This window comes from Rhea pennata, chromosome 4 (genome assembly GCF_028389875.1).
Source record: "Rhea pennata isolate bPtePen1 chromosome 4, bPtePen1.pri, whole genome shotgun sequence".
Classification (NCBI taxonomy): domain Eukaryota; kingdom Metazoa; phylum Chordata; class Aves; order Rheiformes; family Rheidae; genus Rhea; species Rhea pennata.
In genome coordinates, this window is record NC_084666.1 from 16,855,445 (window position 1) to 16,878,602 (window position 23,158).

Sequence of the window (23,158 nt, forward strand, 5' to 3'; positions counted from 1 at the left end):
AAAAGTATATATTTTTTCCTCTTTGTTTTTTTTTCATATTTTGGTCTGATTTTCCATTTTATAACTCAGTTTAATTCTATTGAAATCAACAAGCCTATGGCAGTTGTTATCTTCTTATCTCATTCTTGTCCAGAAAGAAACTATCAAAGAATCAAATCTTGAACAATGAAATCAAACACTGTAAGTTAAAAATGTAAGCTCCCTTTAGGTGTGTATGAGAATATAAGTTAGGGGTAAAAGCTAGCATGATACATCCATCTCAAGAAGTACTGAGTAGCCACAACTTCCAATAAAACAGAAGTTATCACAGCCCCATAAGACCACAGACCTTGACAGAAGTGTCAACAAAGTCTGCTTTCTTCTTCCTTAGTTTCATTCTAAGGAAGACTGGAAATGGAGAGAAAAAAGCCTGAAATATTAAGCAGCATTAGAAAGTATTTTGGTTTATATTTTGACTCTTCACATAATTTCTCTGGTTTTCTACTCTCTCCAAGGAAACAGTCACCAGCAGAATTTGGCACAAGAAATGAGGGAGGACAGTTTAAGCAGAGATGTGAAAGCATCTTCATGGGCAGCATCCTGCTGAAGCCCCCTGGGTGCTGCAGTTCATTGGCTTGTGTGGGCAGATTTTGCCTCTACTGCTTTTCCTCTTGCTTCATGTATTTCTAATCCCTGCTGCAGCAGCCAGTGTGTGTGTGTGTGTGGGGGGCTCTTAAAGTGTTGGCGGTCCTTTTATTTGCTCTAAAGGGAGGCAGCCTTTCCTCTCTAAACTGCATTTGTACTCAGAAGCATTTTGAGCTGTGCACAGGTGACCCCGTCGTCTCAGCAGAACTGGGCTGATCTGCAGCAGCCTGGGAGCGAGCCTTGGAGGTTAGGACGTGACAGTGCCTGCACATCCTTTGCTGCTCTGGAGCTCGCTATACTATTGTGATTCATCTCATGTGTTTATACCCTGTATTTTTAAAAGTAATTAAATACACAATTACCACAGGAGAAACGCTGCATCCACTTACATCCCTAGCACCTGGAGCAAGGCCACTGCTTTTTGAGATGCTATTCCAGTTTGTACACTTGCATGACTGAAAGCAGGATTCTTCCCTACCTACTACTTACTATACCCACAGGTAGCAAAGTGGCTCACAGTAGTAACCAAAATGTTAAAATAAAACTACAGGAACCAACCTTCCCTGTTACTAAACCAGCAAGAAGAGCTGACAAATAAAGAGACCAGATGGTCTTAGGGATACAATTAGCCACCAAGAAGGTGCACAAAAGAAAGAAAAAGTGTCATGAATATGATTTTGGTGATAATATTGAAAGATTCCAAGAATACGAATTTCGTACTGAATCATTTTTCTTTCTCCTTACACTGTTAGCTATCATAATGAGCAAGCTGTATTTCATGTTCTGTTTCTTACTGAAATTATTTTCATAAAATTAATTCATTTTTAAAATTACACTGTTCACAGGCACATAGCAATTGAATATATGATACGCTACCTTTTGTATGGTTGAACAGCTCATCTCACACACTAGCAAAGTAAATCAGTAAGGCATCCAAGGATACCCTGGAATACCACCAGGATATTGGGAGAACTATAAAAGACAGATATTTGCTATTAAAATAGACTACAATATTCCAAACAACACCATAACTCTAATACATCTTGTCAAAAGCTAATAAACTGAAAGGCTTGGTAGTGTTTAGCATATTGAAACTTTACTTCCTTCTTTCGCAGACCATAATCAGAAGATTATTCCATTTTCTAATTCACTACTTAGCTTGGAAAGTCTCTAAGAAGAGACCTGTGTTTTCCTGAAGAACTAGGCTCTGCATTACATTCTGGTATATATAGTAGTTAATATTTGTGTTAAAGGTGGTATACCTAAGCAATATAGTGGGGTAAAGGCTGCCTCAGACAGTACTGAGGTCTCTGGCTAATCACTAATACAATTTTGTTTAGAGAGTGTTTGGGTTTTCCTTGGAGGTTTTGATCCAAACCTGACTGGATCAAATCCTGCTTTGTAAATGAGATGCTCTGAAATCAGCCTAAGGAGGATGGCTATGGGCTTTTTTTCATGTGCTTCATACTGACTTTATGTAAAATCATCTTATCTTCAGTAGAAACAGTGCACAGTCCTTTAATTAAATCAGCCCTAAGTTTTGCCTGAATGATTAATAAAATGAGAAAATTCTGTCTTGCTATGAAAGCACTGTTCTTTTGTATTCTTTCATTCTTTTATATTCCTAAACCTCTTCTTCAAATCAGATCCCCAAGTTGATATTTGTTCCTTTGGGCTCACCTAAGAACTATAATCTGTGGCTAAATCAAGTTAATTTTCTTTTGTCACAAAACTCCAAAACAAAACAAAAAAATGCAATAAAAATAACCATTTTTTGTTGTTGTTGTTCACGAAGCATGGCATTTTCATGGCTAAAATTGCCCAAGGGAATGGAGAAATTAATTTCAATAAATTGGATTTTATGGGTATAAAAGACCTCTGAATAAATGAAAAACTACGAGATGACATTTGGATCAAAGGAGATATACCCATTGACTTTAATGGATGTTGAACCGGATCTTTGATTAATGAATTGCATTATTATGAAGTAATGGTGAGGCAGCAACACTAACGGGAAAACATAACAAGGAAGAGGATTAAGAAAGCCATTTCAGGATGTGATGAGAGGGAGAATATTCAATATAGCCCAGATTTTAAGCTGTGCTGCAATTAAACAATTAATCTGGGAAGCAGTGTCTACATTTTGAAGATGTCTTCTGCTTACATGCTGCTCACAAATCTCACACAAACATCACTACATGGCTCAACACTTCTGCTCATTAGCACTGCCTATAGACTCTGCACCTATTTGCTCTTAGGAGTCTACCTTACATAAGGTAAACACAAACTCACAGACCTCCGTTTATTGCTTTGATGCACCTGTTGCTATTTCTGATAACATGAACGGAAGGTCTGCAGAGAAATGAAAAGCAAAACACAGGTTCTGCAAGTTCACGACCACCAGATAAACACTGATACCATATATTTGTACATGTGACAGTGGGACTGTTTACTGAAGTCTTCTAACATGTTACGACAAATGGAGAATTTTTTCAATAAATGCAATTAACTGGTAAACTCCTGAATAGTATGGTTCCTGGGGAACTTAAAAAATGTATGTTTTATTATTTTATATATACTTATATAAAATATATCCAATATATAAATATAAATAGTTAAATTATATTATATATATACACACATAAATATAAACCAATAAATATATATTTATATTAAATATATATAAATAATAAATTCATTCAAAACCAGCAGAATGATAAATCAACCTTTTCTGTTTCTGCTTATTTTGGTTTCAGTTCAAAGTATTTTGTAAATTATGGTAATATTGAATGGGCAAAAGCCTGCTCTAAACAGTATGACTGAAATCAGTAGTCACTCTACTGACATGAATAAATTTATATAATTATGAGGCCAAAACAGATCAGGCACAACTGCTAAAATGTTCACAGATCCAGAAGTAAGAAAGGGACATTTACAACGCAGGATCTGTGCAGGTCACTTTCTTATTGCCCTCTGCATTCTGGCAAATTTGGAGAGGAGGCACAACTCTAAGACTGGTGTCAGCTCCCATGACTGCACATTGCTGCTCTCTGGTCTGCCCAGCGCCACAGCACTCGGAGCTACTGGGGCTGGTCGTCATCTGGGTGGAGGCGGCCAGGTAAGTTTTTCCATTACATCAGTCTCCTGATCCAACTGACCGTGCAGCTCCGAGAGCACTTGCACCAGCGCAGGAGTTGACTGCAACACACACTGAGGTGTCCGTAAGTCAACCCACGAAAGCTCAGGACTATTATTCACCTTTGGCATTTTTGCTTTACATGAGTATTTAGAATCACTTGTCTTTTCTTAGGATTTCTGTTGTGAATAGAAAACGCTTACATCATTGCACAAAACATGGGAGGATATGGACAAGCTCTGTGAAAGTCACTAAGTGGGGGTCCACCATCAGTACAGACAAGAATCAGAGTATCACATAGGAAGGACAAGAGCATTACAGAATCATACTAGGAACAGGATGAAATTCAAGATCCTAAAGTGCTTGCAACCATGCGCTGAGAGAATAACGATATGGATTTGTGCTGAGGATATTATCTGGAAATAGCAGTGGACCAGGAAGGATGTGGACATACTGGTGGTTCCTAAGCTACCTGCAACCTCTGATGTATGGAAACGTGGAAAAGGCAAGGTTTATCTTGAGATGCATCACAGAAGATCTCTCTGGCAGAGATGTCATTAAGCACAAATGCTGTTCTGTCTAAATAAGTGACCAAAAGAGAAGAAGGGACAAGCAGGCTAACTAGTAGGTTTAGCTACCTGAAGAAAATTATTAAAAAGATTACATGACCTAATTGCTTGTGATCACAGAATAAAGAGAATCAGGAAACATTTTTTTCTGAAGATTAAAAACACAGAGAAGTCATAGGATTCACTTTCCATTCAAAGAACAGGCCACAAAGCTGCCATGAAGTCTTCTACAATGAATACTTCCCTCTCTAAAATAACTGTATTCGCATTAATGTCTATTTTTTGACCTCTTCTGACCACCCATCCCTCTCTGCATAAAAATTTGCACCAGACACTGATGAATATTCAATATTCAACAACTAATTAATTTTTTTGCTGTTTTCATTGCTTTGAACAAAAAGCTGATTTGGGTGCTTTTAGGTTTTCATACAAATCCTACCTCTGCAGCTCTCATTCCTACACTTAATTAATTGCATTATTATTTATGACTGCACTGCATACTACTTCAAGTTTTAATTTGGTCCTCTAAAAAACAGCCTGTGGCTGTATTCATGGACGTTATCCCTCATCGTTTTTCTTTTCTGAAATAATGTTATTTGTTCAAATCTTGTAGCTTGCTTTTTATACAGCTAATGCTATCTCTTTGTCTCTTTCTCCCTTTTTCCCTTCTGACTTTTTTTCTTTTTAAACTTCTCCTAACTTCATTCTGATTTGTAACTCGTGGATGTTTCAAGGACTCACATTGCTGATTATCATCCTTCCATTCTCATTAGTCCGGATATTAATTTTATTCCAAAGGTCATATGGTCTGTATGTCCAGTGGGCACAGTAGTTGGCTTGTGCTCATACACAATATATCTTTCTCCTTAACTGAAACTCATGAGCCTTCTAGTGCCCTTTGTATGAAGATTGGCCTTTACCATCTCCAGAATATTGGTAAAATTTGTCCTGTCTCTACTAAGATCCTAATTTGTTCTCTAACCACTTTACTGTTCCCATTCTCTATTTTTCTCTGACTTCCAAAATTCCTGCTGTCTACAGAAACTAAGATCTGTTACCAATGCACAAGAAGTAGCATAACTCTCCTTAGCTGTACTACTGCACTGCCTTGTTTACTTTCATAAGTTTGGTTTAAAATTGCCATCTGATTTTTAAAACACTCTTAGGTTTGCTCCACCTGGTTTTGCCTCTGATATGCCACTATTTCCCCATCTATAAAATATTTCATTTCTTTTAATAAAGTGCTTAGAGATGAGAGGATAAAAAGCACAACACTATTACTGTTAACATTAACAACATGAATATTATCTTTCCAACTGGGTTGGCATCCATGTCTTATCTCTTCAGATTCAATTTGCTCCTCAGAATATTTCTAAGTTGGCGCTTCATTTTCTACCTGTCCCATTTTCTGGAACTTGCCCATCCCTGTTCCCTTTTCCCACCCATTCCATCTTAGTCACTTCTTTTTTAAACATTTCTCAGTAACATTTTCTCTGATCTCTTCTGCTTAGAAGAGACTAAATCTATTCTGTGATGTTGTGTCTATATTAAAAAGTGAAAAGCTATATGAGGTGTTGGAAAGAATATATTTCTTCTCATTTATTTTTCCAAAAGTAACACAAAATTTTCTATAAAGCATTAGATGTACAAAAGATAGAAACAGAAATTACAGTAATCACTACTAAAATAAATGCTAAGATATTACATTACCACAAAATCTTGGCAGAATCAGCTAATTATGGTTGGCACAGATGGATTATCTGGATCCTTCTGTGAGAATCCTCTGATTTTCATTGCATCTTCCTGGAGAGAGTTGTCCTAAACTCCATGTTTTTAGGTTGAAAAATTCTATCATTTATAGGCACGAGATCTAGGAACTGTTGTGCCTGCTTTTAAGGTCTCCAGTTCTGAAGAATCTTTAAAATTTGGACAGCTTTTATAGGAAAATCTTCAGAATGACTAAATGAGCCACCTTGTGCCACCCAAATAGGGCTCATTATTCATATCCGTTAGGATACAACATCTCACTACCTGATCTACTCTGTTTCCTTAACACCCCAGGTTCAGTGCACAGAACAATGTAAACGAAGTTGCTGTGTGTAGGACTTCATTCTCATCTACTGAAGAAACTGAAATGTGGCAGGAGAAGAAAACAGGAAAATGCAGAAAAAGAAAGGATGAGCTTAGAGTAATCAGATGCTTCTTTAACCTGCCTTCTGCCCCTGTCTCTGCCACTGATCTCTAACATGGTGCTAAGACTAGGAAAAAAGCATTTTCAGAAGCGGGTTCCCAGGAACGCTGTTCGTTTTTCAACAGTGTCCCTCACCTGAGATAATGGACTGCATCCAAAGTTTTGCTATTAATATATGGCATGAGATAAAATCCTAAGTGCTCTGCAAAATCAGACCCTTGCTTTCTCAGAATTGCCACCTACAGTTAGCTTACTCCCCTGAGTGCTTTGGTGTTAATCTGTGTGCCTCAATACCACACGTGCAAACCAGGCATGAGAGTGCCTCTTCACCTGATGAGTGATATATAATCATTAACATTCGCAACTGATTGAGAAATCAGAATGACACCACAGAAAAGCCTGTGAGGAAATGAGCAATACTGAAAAGCCTGTTATTCAACACATGCTAGCCATCCTATGCACTGAATGAGTCAGGGATTCTGTGGGAAAAGAAACCCCAAGCAATACATGATGATGCCTTAATTCAACTCACAAAGGAAAACAAATTCATATTGCATGGGCAACAATAAATACAACATTTCTTTTTCTTGAATATCTGACTTCGCACCTTCAACACTATTTGCATGTAATATTTCTCTCTCTTCATTGAAGAGTCACAAACAGCTGTAACATATTGACCAGATAGCTGCCACAAACTGTTATATATATTAGGAACAAACTATCTCCCAAATGACTTGAGTTCATTTTCTTTGCATGTATGAAATCATATTTAGAAAAGCAAGGTTCCCCTGCACTTTAAAAGGAGTTAGTGCATGCATGTCTATTTTGCATGTGCAAAGGAAAATTTTGCACGCACAATGGGTATACATACAAATGGATTTTGATTGCAACGTAAGTATTGCCTTTAGAAAATTGTGTCCCATTAAATAATTCATATTATTCTCCTAGTAAAAGAAATCTGAAAATGTCTAGTGAGAAACTAAATTAGCAAAAGTGAGGATTCAGAGAATATTATCTTCTGTGTTGCAATGGTAACACTTTATTATTGCTTTATACAGAAAACAAATTGGATAATTTGTAGCTCAGATAAGCCTGGACTTAATATAGCCATAAAGGTTGTTAGGGAAAATGGGACCATGCATTGCCCTGCCTCGATGATGGCTGCAGATGCAGAGTGGGACTGCACTAGTTCTCCCTTTGCAAAAGGTAGATGCAGGTTTGGCTCCAGCAGCTGTAATAAACTGGTTACCAGAGCGATTTGCAGTGTGGGGAGGTTGGAACTGGGAAACAGCTCTAAGAAATCACTCCATCCCATCCAGATAGAAGAAGAGCCAGGCAAATTTTGAAAATCTACTGGGCAAGATGCAACTCTATTTCAAGGCTCAGGCCAGTTAGTCCTGCCTAACTGACAGTGCAGGATGGCACTCTTATGATGAGAGAAATTCCAAAAGAATATATGATTTTATAGAAGGCAGCAAGGAATACTTGAGCTGCAAATTGTGAATAGTGCTGCTAGCTCACAACTACTGTTGAGAATGGGATCAAATCCATTATACACTGAAGATCTAAATGAAATAGCTGAACAACGAGGAAATTACATAGAAAAAATTTTGTGAAGGTGATGTGTTGGGAGTGAATTATTGTAGCTTTGTGGAAACTGTTCTTCCAAGTGCCCTCTCCATCCTCAAACTCTGAACAGGATTCCTGTTTGTTCCTGGAGTTGTACTGACTGAGACTAGCATATAGGTCTTGGCCTTATTATCTGTTAGTTTATAATATCTACTACCAGATGACTTGAAGAGAAATTACATTTTAAAAAGCCTGATATTAATTTAAAACCTACATGGTTTTGCTCATTATTTCTGAGACAGCTTATTCAACTCATATACAGCAGCTACAGCAAAGTCTGCTGACCCCACTGATGAGGTAATCAATTACGCTGGACCAAAAAACAAACTGGTAACTAGAAAGAAAGGAAGCCTATGGTTTCATACAGAGCCAGAGAAAACAGAAAGAGCATTTGGCAAATGACAGGACAAAACACTGTGTTTCTAGGTTCCAAGAAAATATATTTTAAAATCGTATTAAATATGATTTACAAAATCAATGTTCTTCTATGCTGGACAGCTTTATTTAGAGTGAATGAAGACGAAACAGGGCACACATCCAAAGCTGTGGCTCTATAGGCATGTGGCACTCTGGAATGGAGGTTTATATGCCAGCAACTGCAATTATCCCAAATAGTAATGATTTAACATTCTGCGATGTCTACGGTGTAAGAAATATAGGCTATACTTCTATATCTCAGCCATCTGAATTCCAGGTTTAAATTCTGCTTTTAAAAAGACTGCAGCACAGCTTGCTGCTGTGTGCACATTGGAGAATAAAAATGATTAATTCTGCCCATCAGTGAAGTTTTCGCTTATGAGTATCACAAGCCTTTGCTGTGTGCAACAGAAAAAAAAATCATGTATGTACTTAGTTTCAAATCCTCATTTAAAAATGTAACAATGCTAATTACTAAACACTGGAAAATTTGAATAAAACATCATCAAACGCTGACATAAAAGACCCCAACTAACTTAAACCTAAATGTATTTACCAGATTTTTTTTAACGCATGGTTTTACAATCCTCATTTCAGAAAAATTTTCATGTTAAAATTAACAGAAAGTAATTGGCAAAAAAGTAAATCAAACTGGAAATATATAATCTAATATGAGCTCCCATGATGAGTTGGTATCTGAAAAAAGAGCAGAATAATCAGTTCTTCACTGCAGGACAGAGAGAGGCAAAGGGTGTCTTGAAGAAAAAGATTTCCTTTTGGAACGACCACAGCAGGAGCCGGAGGAAGCTTTGCACCCAGGGACCTAATGTTGTCTGTTAAGCTAACAAAACTAGACTGGAAGAAGAAAAAAGTAAGGCTTCATCTTTTCATCCTCTTCCACTTCACTGCTTATCTCCCAGTTTTCTTTTTCTGAGGGTTTTTTCTCCCTCCTCCCCTTCCTTCCTTCCTTCCTTCCTTCCTTTCTTTTTCAATCCCGACATGGGCATCACCGCAGGTATGTGCTGCCAGCTGTGTCCCTGCCTGTCCCGTTCACACCGTCACACTCCGCATTTACACACCACGCCACACAGGACCCGAAAGGGATCGGCAACGCAGCGCCGCACGTCCCAAACGGCGCCGCGAGGCCGCGCGGCGGCTACGGGCCGCGCGGCACCGATGGCGCAGGCCAGCCTGAGCCCTCGCCAGCGCCACTGGTCACACTGCAGGACGCAAAGGCCTCAAAAGCAGGGCGACGCCACAGGAAAACTCTGAAAGGAACTGTGCGAGTAGCAATACTTAGCAGGGCTGCTTGTTGCCCCTCTGCTGTAAGCACAGGACTTTTGGTGTGACTTTTGAGGACCCCCCAGCAGCAATTTCTGGAGAACGTGCTCCAGGATGCCTGCACTGGACAGACAAATTGCAAGATTACGGCTGTATGGATGTGTTCTGTATACCAAAATGCAATGGCCAGGCTACGTACTGAACTGAAGGCTAAACCAACAGCAAGAATACAGTATACACAACATAGACAGGCTGTTCTTGAATTTATCTGTGGCAAAATTCCAGTGTAATGTATTATTCCTCCTAGGATTTGTGCCAAATTCCTTCCTTAGCTACACTGCCTCAGACCTGCCCTGCATAACTTGGACTATAACTTGAATAGCAATTTTTACACTAATACCAGATAAGCAACAATGAGCAATAACTTATAAATTGTAATCTATAAGCTGCAGAGATACGGTGAGAGAGATTTAACCAAATGTCTCAGCCCAGCACACTGTTCTATCTGGAGTTCAAGGGACTTTGGGAGTAGGACTCCATCCACAGGGAATGTGTTGCAAGGACCACACACCTGAATGAAGTACCACTAAAATAAAGATAATCTAGCGATTATCTGTAGCTCATTAGGCTGAAAATATCTGCATTTTCTAGAATTTCCTTGTTGTCTTAAAAATCTATGTTGAATAAGTGTTCATGCAATTCAAACGAACAAAATCAAATATTCTTGGTCAAGTTAGCTTGCTGTATCACTGGGCAATTTGCCTTATTTTATCCGCTAATGGCGTATGTAGAAATAGGAAAAATCTACATTTTAAGCCTTGAAATATAACTTTATGAATCCATATTTCAGTGTGTGCATTGTAAGCCTACACCAGGGAATACTTTCAAAAAATAAAAATAAACTTTCAAACTTTGAATGCACTTCAAGGGTCAAAAAGCAATGGGAACAAATGCATTATTTAATCATAAAAAACACACTCGCTTCAGTGCAAGACTGAGGAGAGAACTCAGACTCCCAGAGGCAAGTGAAGTGAGGGCTGCTTTGAGGGACTGCTGCAAACAGGATTGGCGCTGAGCTTTCTCGCAGCCTTGCCTCTGCCTGGGAGAGGTGGGAAGGTTGAAGAGGTGGAGAAGACTGGCAGCTGTTACTAAGAATGAGCTGCCATTTTCTCAGGAGCAGGGAAACGGAGATGAAAAATGGTGGAGAGCTTCTTACTAACAAAAAATAAACCTATTATTAAAAGCTGAGTAGAAAGATCATCAAAAACATGCGGCAACTCACACACTCCTTTAATTCTGATAAAATTCTTACCCTTTTTAATGGCATATTGTTACTAGCTAGATCTTCATTGCAGTTTCTGTATTTCTCCTTCATCCTCATTAAGAATTAGCTCTGTTTCTTACCTGCCTGACAGAGGCCTGCTCTACTTACTGTGACTTAAAGATAATACTAACTTTTAAAAAATGCTCACAATAATCATCAACTATGGTATGCTTACCCTGAGGTAGTTGAGGGTGAAGTTTGTCAGACCCATTCGAGTGATGTTTTTGGACAGCTGCTCCAGCACCTGAGGGTCTTGTGCCTAAACATCAGAGGAAAAAAGAATTTTCATTTTGCCTTTTGTTTGTTTTTCTTTATGTGCTCGGCAGAGGCAGGGGAGAGTTGTTCCTACAGAAAAACCACATTTGGAGACTAAATTTAAGTCACAGGGTTACCATAACTACTGTTCTGCTGTTTGAACAGTAAAATGCAAAACCTCATGAAATTGGAGCAGAATAAAGACTGTTTTCCAATGTCTTTCTTCTATCCCTGCTCATCCAACAGACCAAGAAGATCTGGTCATGGAGAAGAGAGCAAACAAGCGGATTGCTTGGAGGAGCCTACCAAAGAGCTTTTTGAGGGAAGAGCATATCTATAGACTTCCATTTGGTTGGGAGTCCCAATAGACTAAATAGATAAAGGCAGGAATAAGGAAGGTTTCACTTTCTTTTTGTGGATAAGAAACTGAAGTAGAGAGAGCGCAAGAGTCCTCACTCAATGAGGTGCTGCAGTAGGCACCTACAGTGGATCTAATCATGTAAATGATGTTAAATGCAGCCTTGAGAATCCTTATGATATACGTTATTTTCCCAGAATCAAACAGGAAAAAATCAGAGACCAGTTCTTCTCTGACCCAGCCAGAAGCCCACCTGCAGGATCAGGCTTCACTTTAAAATGAGATCAGTCTCATTGCTAAAATTAATATCTGCTGGTTGTTGGCCAACCTTCTTTGAATCACAGCCCCCTAAATACAGAACACTGCTCTTGGCCATCCTCATTTTCTCTTAATGGGATGCTGTTGAAAAGTTCTGAAGATTAGCCCTCTGAAATAAAAGAAATCCCTAGGAAAGAAATGGTGGGCCAGATTTTCAAAGGTATTTCTTCAGGCCTGTAATAGGATTTTCAAAAAAGTCCAAGCTGCTTAAATCTTTTAAAACTCCTCACTAGCAATCTATCTGTATTGTGAGATAGCAGAGTAACTCAGTAATGTCAAAATAAGGTTTGACCCTATGTTCTTACTGTCTCTAAAGCCATAGTCCTACAATTAATTAATTAATTAATTAGCCCTACTAATATGAATGTTTCTACAGTGCAGAACTGAAAGTGGCAATAATACTCTGTATTTTTTCTCCTCAATAGTTTACCTCCTAGTATTTTGATGTCAACCTGTAGAATATTTAATATTTTAATGTTCCAATGTTTATATACCAAAAAAAAGACTTGAAATTTGAAAAAACAAGAACTAGATTAAATTTCTAAAAGTTTCTCAGTAAATGTATAGTGTTTACCTGTGTTCTGTCTCACACAAGAGTGAAATTAGTTTGCTTTATTTAAAGATTAATTTCAGTTTTTATGGAGAATCCTGAAAATTCACTGTATTTAATGCACAATATTAATAAGAACAGATTTTGGCCTCAAATCATACAGACCATCGAATGGGATTAAATGAAAAAACAATATGCTAAAACAAAATGAAAATAAAGCAATAGAATACCGAGAAACAGAAGAGTGACGAAAGAACGTGTAAATGGATGTGGTTGCAGGCAAAACAAAATTTTTATAGTTAATTGCCTTGGGTGTGAAATTTGCTAGAGTTCTTTATAAACCTAATCACATCTCTTTGCATTAGGTCAAGTGAAAAAAGGATTACTTACATGCATGGCTAGAATGCTGCGTGGGACTAATTCTCTGTACTGTCTAATAGTAAAGTGCCATGTTTTTATTCTCATAAGATCATCAAAAGTAAACTCCAAGATAAGACGTCCTTCTGTGCATACCTAGAATACATAAAATACATGAAATAAATGCCCAGGAATTTTGTTTTCAATGAAATTGTATCTTCAATTAATTTAAACAACACTCAGAAATAACAGAGCAGTATCCTATTGTTCATCTCTGTGAGACTAATTGTTTCTCTTTCTCTTGAGGAGAGAAAAAGCAATGTGGGAAAATGACTTCATAGGTCTTCTTGTGGAGACAGTAACTATAGATACTATAGATTTTATAGCATTTATACACAAAGAGCACTGTATGCACTAAATCTTTTTTATTGCATCAATTCTCTTTCCCTCTCAATTCACTACCGCTAATTAATAACTCAACCTTTCAATGCAGGTGACTGTGGTGCAATTGCCCACACTCATGTCAAGTTGCTGAATTAGTCATTCCCTGCCTCTCTTATGTTGATCTGCCTTCACAACAGACTGGTATATAAACCAGTTTTTATATCCAGCTGGAGTACATAGTGCCTTGTAGGGTTATGGTCAAACCTGATTTTTTTCCTTCCCCCCACCTCAATTTGCCTTTCCCAAACATTCTTGTCTTTTCCAAGTATTCTTGACTTCTCCAGGCATTTTATCCCATTTTTATTTCTTATCTGCTTTTATTAATCCCCCTGCCAAGAAAAGCCAGGCTGCAGCGTGCCCCGTCGGATTGCATCAGCTGCACTGCCACAGCAGGTTCGAGAGCCGGGGGAGCGGCGGAGATGCTCTGAAACTGCCAGGCAGAGCCCCCGTCCAGCAGCCTAGGAAAGGAGAGACCGTAACACGGGAATAAATGCAGCAAGTGGGAACTACCTGAAGATGACAAATAAAATATAATACTGGGGACTTTTAAGCAGCTGTCCACAACTGCATGTGGAAAAACTGCTATAGTGCTATTTGAAATGCAAAATATACTCCTCACATGGCTTCCTGCCTCAGGGTACCATGGAGTATTGTAAATCACGCCTGGTCTGAAAACTAGCTACCTCTGGTTATTTTCCTCATATCTGGGTGTTTAGCTTTACAACTGCTGCTCAAAGTGTAGGGTACAGAGATGGGGCAGAAGGAGCAATTGGTGCAATGTCTGTACAGAGCAGAGCCCAAACACTCGCCTGATCCCCTCCAGTTTGAAGGAAGCTTCTTGCAACTTTAGTTTTAATTCAGGTAGTGCTCGGCTGAACAGCTAGCCAGGCTAGGCACTGCTGAGGCTCTCTACAGCCCCTGAACTCAGGTCTGTCTAGCTCCCACTATGGCAATGTGTGGTCCTTCTGGTTAACAGTTCACTGAGCGTCACTGCAGTTTTTTCTCTTAGTTGTTTCTGCAAAAACAGGTAATTTTAGCAGACGTGTTACATAGAAGAATCATTGAAGGCCTATGAAGAAGAATCTTGCAACAGGTTCTCATCTGCCCTTTTCAGCATCCCTCACTACCTTCAAATGTTTTATGTGACTCATTTTGTCATTTGACTCTGATTTTGACTTTCATATTGGCTGCACGATGATAAAAGATTACACATATATATGCACACACACAACATAGGAATTCATACAAGAGAAATGTTTTCTCATATTGATGTTACTGTGTTGAGGCCAAAGATCCTGGTTACTAAGCAATTAACATGAAAATACTTCAGGTTTAAAATAATTTTTATAATAATACGTGTGGCTTCTCCAATGTTTCTTCTGTAAAGCTCAAAAAACCACAGCCCTTAACAGATTTATTTTATACAGTGGCATTAAAAAAATTTTAATATAAAAACTGGAACACATACCTCATATCACAGTGGTGAAAATGTATACATCTTAAAAAAAGAATTTAATTTCTTTATGCAGAGAAGAATTTTATGTATCACTTTTAATCAATAAAATTGGCACCGTTCTCATATTAAACCAGCCTCTCTCTTTCTTCCCCCCCCCTTTTTTTAAAGCTGCCTTTTACATAGAATCCAAAAAATCAAAAGGGTCTCCAATTAAGAAAACATTTTCTGTTGTGCCGAATTCATGTTAGCGCACTGTGAGCTCTGACATTTTGTTTCTGTGGTAACCAAAATCAGCTGATTAGTTGGCATGGCAACAGAAAAGATGTAATCCCAGCAGACACACTCTAATCAATGCCCCCAGCACAGATGGTCTCCGGAGGATCAACAAGAAAGAGGCTGGCAGGCATTCAGCACGTCACGTGGTTGCTCTAGACTAGGCCAGGAAAAAACTAAAAAAGAACATTTCTCAAACTAACCAATAGCTTTTTAACCCCTTCACTGCACTTATTAACGGGAGGAAATTCAACGGCTGGCACCTCCGAAAAATAACTTCGGTCCTGCTTCCTATCGCTCGGCTTGCCCATTTTCTAGCGTAATGCGTCCTCTAAAACTCCTCAGCTTTTATTAATAACTGTTTCTCAAACCTGATTCTTTAGATGAAAAGAAATGCAAAGCTTAAAGAAATGAGGAAAACGCGCAAGACTGTTAGTAAGGCTTAAAACCACTGTGAGTTTTAAGTGCTGCACTTACAAAATACGGACGATCAACCCGTTGTTGGGCACAGAAAAATATTCTAACAAAAGATGTTCACTGCTGCACAGGTAAAGCTCACCTCTGCAATCTATCAGGACACATAAAAATTACTGACATCAGAAAAACAGTCTGATCACATACAAAGTTTGAGTGTCAGTAAACACTGAGAATACAGACACAGGCTTAGGAGCGCTCTTAATGCTTTCCTTTACGTGGAGAAAAAAAAAGAAATATCTGCCAGATAAACCAAGGTGGTAGTTAGGACTTGAAGCTCTTCTTTTATTGTAATTCATGCTACTGAACTGTATTCTATTTTTGTGTAGTATTTATTTATACCTTGATAAAATATATTTTAAAGTCTTTTCCTCACTTTACAGGGACTAAGAGGCCTCTAAAGACAAGCTGGACTATTTATATTCTTACAGTTAGGCATGTGCTCAGCTATATTTGTTTTAAAAAGAATTAGAAATGCCATTTTATATATTCATTCAGTACTGCAGTATGCAGGGAGTTGCTCTAACTGGGAAAATGTCGAAAGGAATAAAATGCAGCTGTGCATTCCTGATTCAACACATGATGAGAACTGCTTCAGCCCATTGTATTAGAAGTTAGTATGTTTGTAGCTTACAAGTTGCTTGTGAAATTGAAACAGCTATTGCACAAGTACAGTCAGCCTGTGTTTTTGCACACAAAACATATCTTTGCAAAAGATTCAGTGGGGCAAATTCAGACACGCTGTAAAAAACTGCACCCAGGCAGGCAGTGTGCCGCCTGCTACGGGCAGGCTGCATTTGCTCCAGCACCAGTGCTGCAAGGGTTAACTGTTCTTCCTTTGGGTACAAAACCTCTGGTGTCTTTGGTAGCTTTGCTCGAAGTTACACATGCACAGCTGAGACAATACTAGACTCTAATGTATTTCTGAAGGAGAGTAATACATTCTTTCCCCCTTATTCTATCAACCGCTGTGTTTTATTTCAAACTTGTTTTTACTAGCAAAGCCATTTTTTAAACACATAGGAATTAAAAAAAATTATTTTTCTCCTACCATCCAAATTATACCCCCATGTGAACTTTTCTAAAGAGATACCAGGGTTTATGCTAGAATCCCCAGTAGGAATATCATTGCTGAGGCATGCGGTGTGCTCCTGGAAGACTGCAGTGCACACGGGGACTGCAGCGGGACTGCTGCGCGCGGCGCGGCACTGAGGCCTCTGCGCCGGGCTCCCCTCGCGCAAAGCGTGCACGCAGCCCGGTCCTGCTCCAGCGTACGTCTGACTTCGTCTCAGCTGCACACTATCTCCCTTTCCAAAGTAACAGCACTGGAACGTGGTATAATGATAATGCAAAAGAAACTAAGTGAATCGATAAACGTATGTTTTACTTACTGATTGCAAAAAAAGCCCTTCTTATTTAATATTGCATTAAAACTAACACAAAGGGAAATGACATGGAAATCTGGTTAGGGAGCCACGCAAAGGGGAAAAGCAGCTACCATATATCCTCTTCGTTTCCTCTACACACAGCTACAACGCACGGCTCTTCATGAGCAGCGAGCTGGGAAGGAGGTGCCACCTAGGACTCTAAGAGGTGCCCCCTAGGACTCTCCGGCCTCTTTGCACATCTCTTCCTCTCTGCATTTGAGTCGGTCTGTGGAAGTCACAGGGGGGCTGGAGTGGGACAGCTGGAACAAACATACCATTAAACGCACGCCTCAGTTCACTGGTGCTAAGGACGCGAGCGGCTCCTCTCGCTGTTGTTTGAGCCCTGCTCCAAGAGGCATAGAGATGTCAGGGAAGAAGACGCTACAAAGGATTGGGACTCGAATACATGATGAAACCGCGTATGCCACGTGAGCACTGCTCGCGGTGCTGGCAACTGCCAGTGCCTTTTTTGACTCTACGACCTCTGCAGTCCCGTGGGCTAAAGGTGAGGTGGGCACATTAACTCCTCCTGACGCCCCTTCTCCTTTAAGCTTTTTTTCCATGCAAAGGGTGAAATTCGTACAGATGAAGAGGCACAAGATGGAAGAGAGTCAGTTCTTTTTAAATTAGTGAAGTGGGCTTTTCCATTTTGACAACTACTTTACTGATTTTTTTTCAATATAAGATTTTTTTTTAATTCGGTATTTTACATCTTTCTTTTATAAATACTTTACATCAATTTAATTACAGGAATTAGCTGCAGGACTGGAATTGACCAAAACATGAAGATAACTCACTACTGATTACAAGTATTGAATATGCACTAACTGCCTGATCCCGAGCACGCTTAAATCAATTGAATCCTTCCATTGGCTTCACTGCCCTTTGGGCCAGCATCCTACTATATTAAATCACTATTTGCATACAGATTTACAGTCCTTGGACTGAGCAAGTATCAAACATAAAGCATACTATCCAGAAGGGTAGGTAGCAGCAATGTAAAATCTCATTGTTGCTTTAAAATCAAGCCAAGAGAAAAGGAGATGGGCAGGTTGAATTTAATTCACCTACATCCGATGTCTCTGGCAAGTTGGCATTACGTGCTCCTCTGCAATCTTTCTGGGAGAACTGCAGAAGATGCCCACAGAATTTTCCAGTCACGTAAATAGTAATTAAAGGGCTTCAAGGGTTTGCAGTATTAGAAATAATCTCAGTCAGTCAGTATTTTTCACGCTTATATATGCTGAAGAAGAAAAAAACAAAACAAAAACCAACAACATGCTGTATTGAGTCTTCCCTGTTACCTTGGTAAACATGGGTTTTCCATGCTGAGTGACCATGGTGCATTGATCACAGTCCACTGTGATGGATGAGTTGTGGTATGACTCTTTTGAGTGCTTGAGAATGTAATACAGGTCTGTTACACCTCCTTCAAAGACAGTGCTAAAATAACGAGGAATGAGGGTCCTTCCAATTGCTGTGAGGAAAATACAAAGCAGAATTCAGCAAATGTGCTAAGTTAGGAAATTTCAAACCATTTGCTAACAGAACATGAATAAGTTTAGTGCAATGAAATTAAACTTTCAATTAAAAAATATAATAACATGTTCTCTCTCTGCTGTAGAAATGATGTTTTGCCTGCTTCCATTGAAATCAATGAAAATAGCTTACTCTGCTCAGAGGGAGTGGGCTCATCTTATTCAGTCTTTTTACATTGATGGAGACTTAGAGTCACTCTTGAAACAATTTTTTTTGTCCCAAAGCAATTATTATACAGGAAGCCACATGGTGTCACTTGTGATTGAAAGTTGGATGTTACTTATAAATTTATAAATACAAATGGTGAGCATTTACAGAAATACATTTGCACACCCAAAAAGGCAAAGCATATCTTTAGAGAAGGTTTGTGCACACAAATATGTTTATATGTCTTAATGTATATATTTGTATGTACCCACACATATACACCACCTCTTCCCCAACACACTCACACTAGATTGAATAGGAGGGCTATTGCTGAGAAATCAAACTCCTGGAGACTTTTTTTTTAGAAAAAGGAGAATGTAATATAATATATATTATACAATATATGACCAGGTGGCCTGGCACCATTCCTGTCATAGGCTAGGAAGTCTGAGCAGACACCTTAACTAGCTTATGCACACTTCTTAAATCCTGAAGTATGGGCTCAGTGGATAGAAATCTGCAATACTTGGACAAAATTCTCACTGAAGTCACACCACTAAATACAACAGCAGTTTCGGATAAGGATTACAGGACCTAACTCCAAATAAGTAATAGTAATAGTATTTCAGATGTACTGACTAGCCAAAGCATAGACATCAAAGGCAATTATCTGGCATGCAACTGATGTTTTCCTTCTTCTTTTTTACAGATAAATTTGGATGCAACCACAAGCTTGGTATGACAGAGCAACATTTTAGTTTTTTAATAGACCAATACTTTCATATTGAATGACTCATTCCTTTGCATACACTAATTAATCCACAGTAACTCTGACTGGTGGATACACAGAAATTACCTCTATTTTACAGAGGGAAAAAGCAAGACCTAAGTGTTTCTGAACAATGAGACAGAAAAGCCATCATCAACAGGCAAGATTATAGTTCCTAATTTTTACTTATCTATTAGGACTATGTGGTGATTCATGCCACTCTCATTTGCTGTATGTTTTTGAGGGTAATTTCTAAAAAAAAGCTTATCTTCATAGGAGTTTTGGCAGCATACAAACAACGGTCCCTGGTCCTAAAAATATATTTGCAAGTGGGTGTTGTAAATTAAAAGTATGGTGTTTTCACAGACGTAGTTCTGTGAAACCTGTCTCTGCTCTGTGCATTACATTCTCAAATACCGCATGTGCAATCATAATGCACATTACATAATGAAAGTATACAAACATAGAAAATAAAGCCTTGTTAAAGATTTCACTATTAGATATTAACATAATTTAATGTATAAAAATATACTGCACTTTCTGGATGTGTCTGACCATTCAAAGAATATTTTAAATGACTCTTCTGCAACTGAAGCTCCCCCCAAAAGCATCCACTCAAAAGCATCTATTAATTATCTACAGTCTTTTAATTTAATTTAAATAAACTAAAGTTCAGTGTTTCAGCATAAGACTGTACTGAAGCTTTAGCTCATTTTTTTCACGTTGCTTAGTATGGTATATAGTAAAATACAAAATTTACCCATCAAGTTAATTTCTTGCTCCCCTAAGGCTAATTAGTGCAAATTAAATTTCCTGCTAATCATCCTAAGCAGTGAATGTGTGATATGAAAATCCAGCAATTCTTACCGATTGTGATAAACCTATATTCATGTTATTTATGCAATGCACAGCTATCTTGAAAGTATTTTAACTGCAGTTTATAGACAGGTCTCAAGGTAGCATGGTCATATGGTATTGCTTTCTGCCTTGTTTCCAGCAGCTACAGCACACTGAGGAAGGCAAGAAATACATTAAATACCTTATTCTTATTACTTCCCCTGGCAAGCAATCTCTGTGTTTGCTACAGAAATATTATGCCACCGTGAATAACAAAGTGGGAGACCTAGAAGGATGAAGAGGAGTAGAAGTGTACAAAAGGATATGCCTCATGGAATCTGATTTTCCAATAGCAATGTGTAGGCAGACCCTGTCTGTCTGTAAAACTGAAATAACTAATGTGAATGTCCAGCATAAACAATTATATCTCACATTCACCTCCAGGAGAAACATTCATGGAAATGTGTTTTAATAAGCAGACCTGTCCTCTGCTCGCTAGGTTGCCTTGCCGTAGAATACTGAATCAGGCTCAAGGTTTTAGTCCTTTTCCTGAAGCAGTCAAGGGCTGAAAACCTCATTTCAATTCTAGGATAAAGACGAAACTCTCTACAGTGGAAATAAAGCTTGTTTGTGCAGGAGACGACATTTCCAAGAACAACATAAGGCTGTGGAACGAATGCTTTAAAAATCTAGCGACCATCACAAACTTTATGTATTTGAAGTGCAAAGGGCCTGCCCTGACTTCTCCTCCTCCAGCACGCCACGGCGAGCAGGCAGGCACGCGTGTGGGTGCCCCCAGCCCGCCGCAGGCACGCGGCTCTCGCTCGGGCAGCGGGATGCGAACGTGACGGCTGTGCCCTGCCCTCCCCCTCCTGCCGTCGGCAGAGGCACTCGGCGGTGGACGTGCACGCTCCTCTGCGCCTGCCACTGTAAAGTCTCAACGGCTTTAGGGCAACGTCACAGGACCTCTGCCAGGAGGGAAGTCAGCTGAAGGCTTCTTCCTAGGGAGACTCAACGCGGTGTGAAGGAAGGGTAGTGGGACAACTTGATAACCACAGCCACTTCACAAGGATGCAGTTTAGCCATCTTTGGGCCAGAAATGTGAACTCGCATAGTGCAGCCCACAGAGCAAGCTATATGTTAGGAAAGCAGCCACAGACTCATACCTGCACCTACTTGAATACTAAGAGGCTCCAACAGTGACATACCCAGAAAAGGCCTTTTCAGTGTGAGCTCTGACTCCCCAAACTGCGAGATACTGGATGCGCTGTAAATGAGAAGGAAAATTCACCTGCCCCTCAGCACTCAGGCATAAATTCCAGATCACTGCAATGCTGCCTTAAATTACCAGTTTGTCACAGACAGCATCCTTCATTCCTGAGTATCTGAGGATGTACCATTTCCCATGAGAAGTGGGCACTGTCCCTTAACGTTTGCTTCATTTGTGCTAGCAAATCCCCAGATAGCAAAGCAAACTGACAAAGAGGAGCTGGATTTAGCAACAGGTAATAGTTATTTATATGAAAATGTCTACAAGAAAGGCATATCTGAAGTGACTATTTCGCACAAAATGTAATGCCAGCATCAACTGGAATGACATACCTTTAGCCTACTCAGTGGTGTAACTGCATGGCTACACATGATTTTGTACACCTTTCAGGTGAATCAAAGACCAAAATACAATTTCAGAATTGAAGTAACATGGGTAGATTTGCAACATTCCCCAGAATACAACAGGTCCAAAAAAATCAATTAATCTGGTCTATGAACATAGGCAAGAAGCTTTATAGGTCAGTAATGGTTATATTTTATAGGATTTCTTAAGTACAATTCCTGGGAGAATTCTAAAGAAAAGTATAAAAGAATCTGAAATATTAAATGGCCTGTGGTGTGCCTCTCAGGGAGGTAGAAAGTTATGTCATGCTCAAGCCTTTTGGCCTTGGCAAGCAATGAAAATGATTAGAGTGCACTTCTATCATGCTGATCCTAGCATGATACTATGCTCTTATTCTCATGTTGCCCTTTCATTTATTTCCCATCTTAAGTATGTTTGCCTCAATGTAAAACGGTTTATCTTCCCAGGAAAGTGTTTAAGATATTTTTCCATCACAAATTAAACCAAAAAAAGTCGAAAGATCTCTAGGTGAGAATGGCTGTAACTTGTGAAGTTCAGGGTTTTTGCAAACCTCTTAGACTAGGCCTGGGAAAAAGCAAATTAAAGAAATACCTTGTAATAGAATTGTGGTACCGTCACACACCATATGGTGGTGGTACTGTTTTTTTTCCCAAGGAAGATTCAAATAAAACAGAAAGTAAACATGTTTTTCTAGTTCACAGGAAACTGGTATTATTTGAGGGCTAGGAATAGAAGAACACTTCCTCCCTTTGTGTCCCAAAGATAGGCTGTCCAGTCTGAATGCCCTCTCTGCAGCATGAGGGTTCACGGCCTTTTTTCAGAAGCAGGGCTTGATACCAAACCCCTCCTTCGTTCAGGGAACTCGCCATATCTTGCCTTTACAAGGCAAACTCTCAGGGGCAGACACTTACATTTGGCATGTATATATATACAGCATGTGAGATAGCTAGAAAATTGATATATAATCTGTAGGCATTCAAACCATGGAAGTGTTAATCAGTAAAATAAAAATTGTGCTTTTGTTGCTTCCAGACTGGTTTTTGCAGCTCTGAAGCTTGCACAGTCCCACGTTTTAAATCAGAGCTACGATATTAAATAAGTAAACAGACACAAATATAAATATATAGAATATAAAAAAGCTTTTAAA

The 23,158-nt window shown here is 39.1% G+C and overlaps 1 protein-coding gene across 12 annotated transcripts in view; it reads right to left on the reverse strand.

Moving 5' to 3' along the window:
- The window catches only part of LDB2 (LIM domain binding 2), a 216,518-nt gene that overhangs the window by 33,595 nt on the left and 159,765 nt on the right, over positions 1-23,158 (reverse strand). For all 12 annotated transcript variants that reach the window (XM_062575373.1, XM_062575374.1, XM_062575372.1 and 9 more), the window contains 3 exons: positions 18,388-18,560; positions 13,043-13,165; positions 11,347-11,430 (listed from right to left, as the gene is read on the reverse strand). In XM_062575373.1, the coding sequence (XP_062431357.1) occupies positions 11,347-11,430; positions 13,043-13,165; positions 18,388-18,560 (380 nt within the window). The remainder of the gene's footprint in view (positions 1-11,346; positions 11,431-13,042; positions 13,166-18,387; positions 18,561-23,158) is intronic.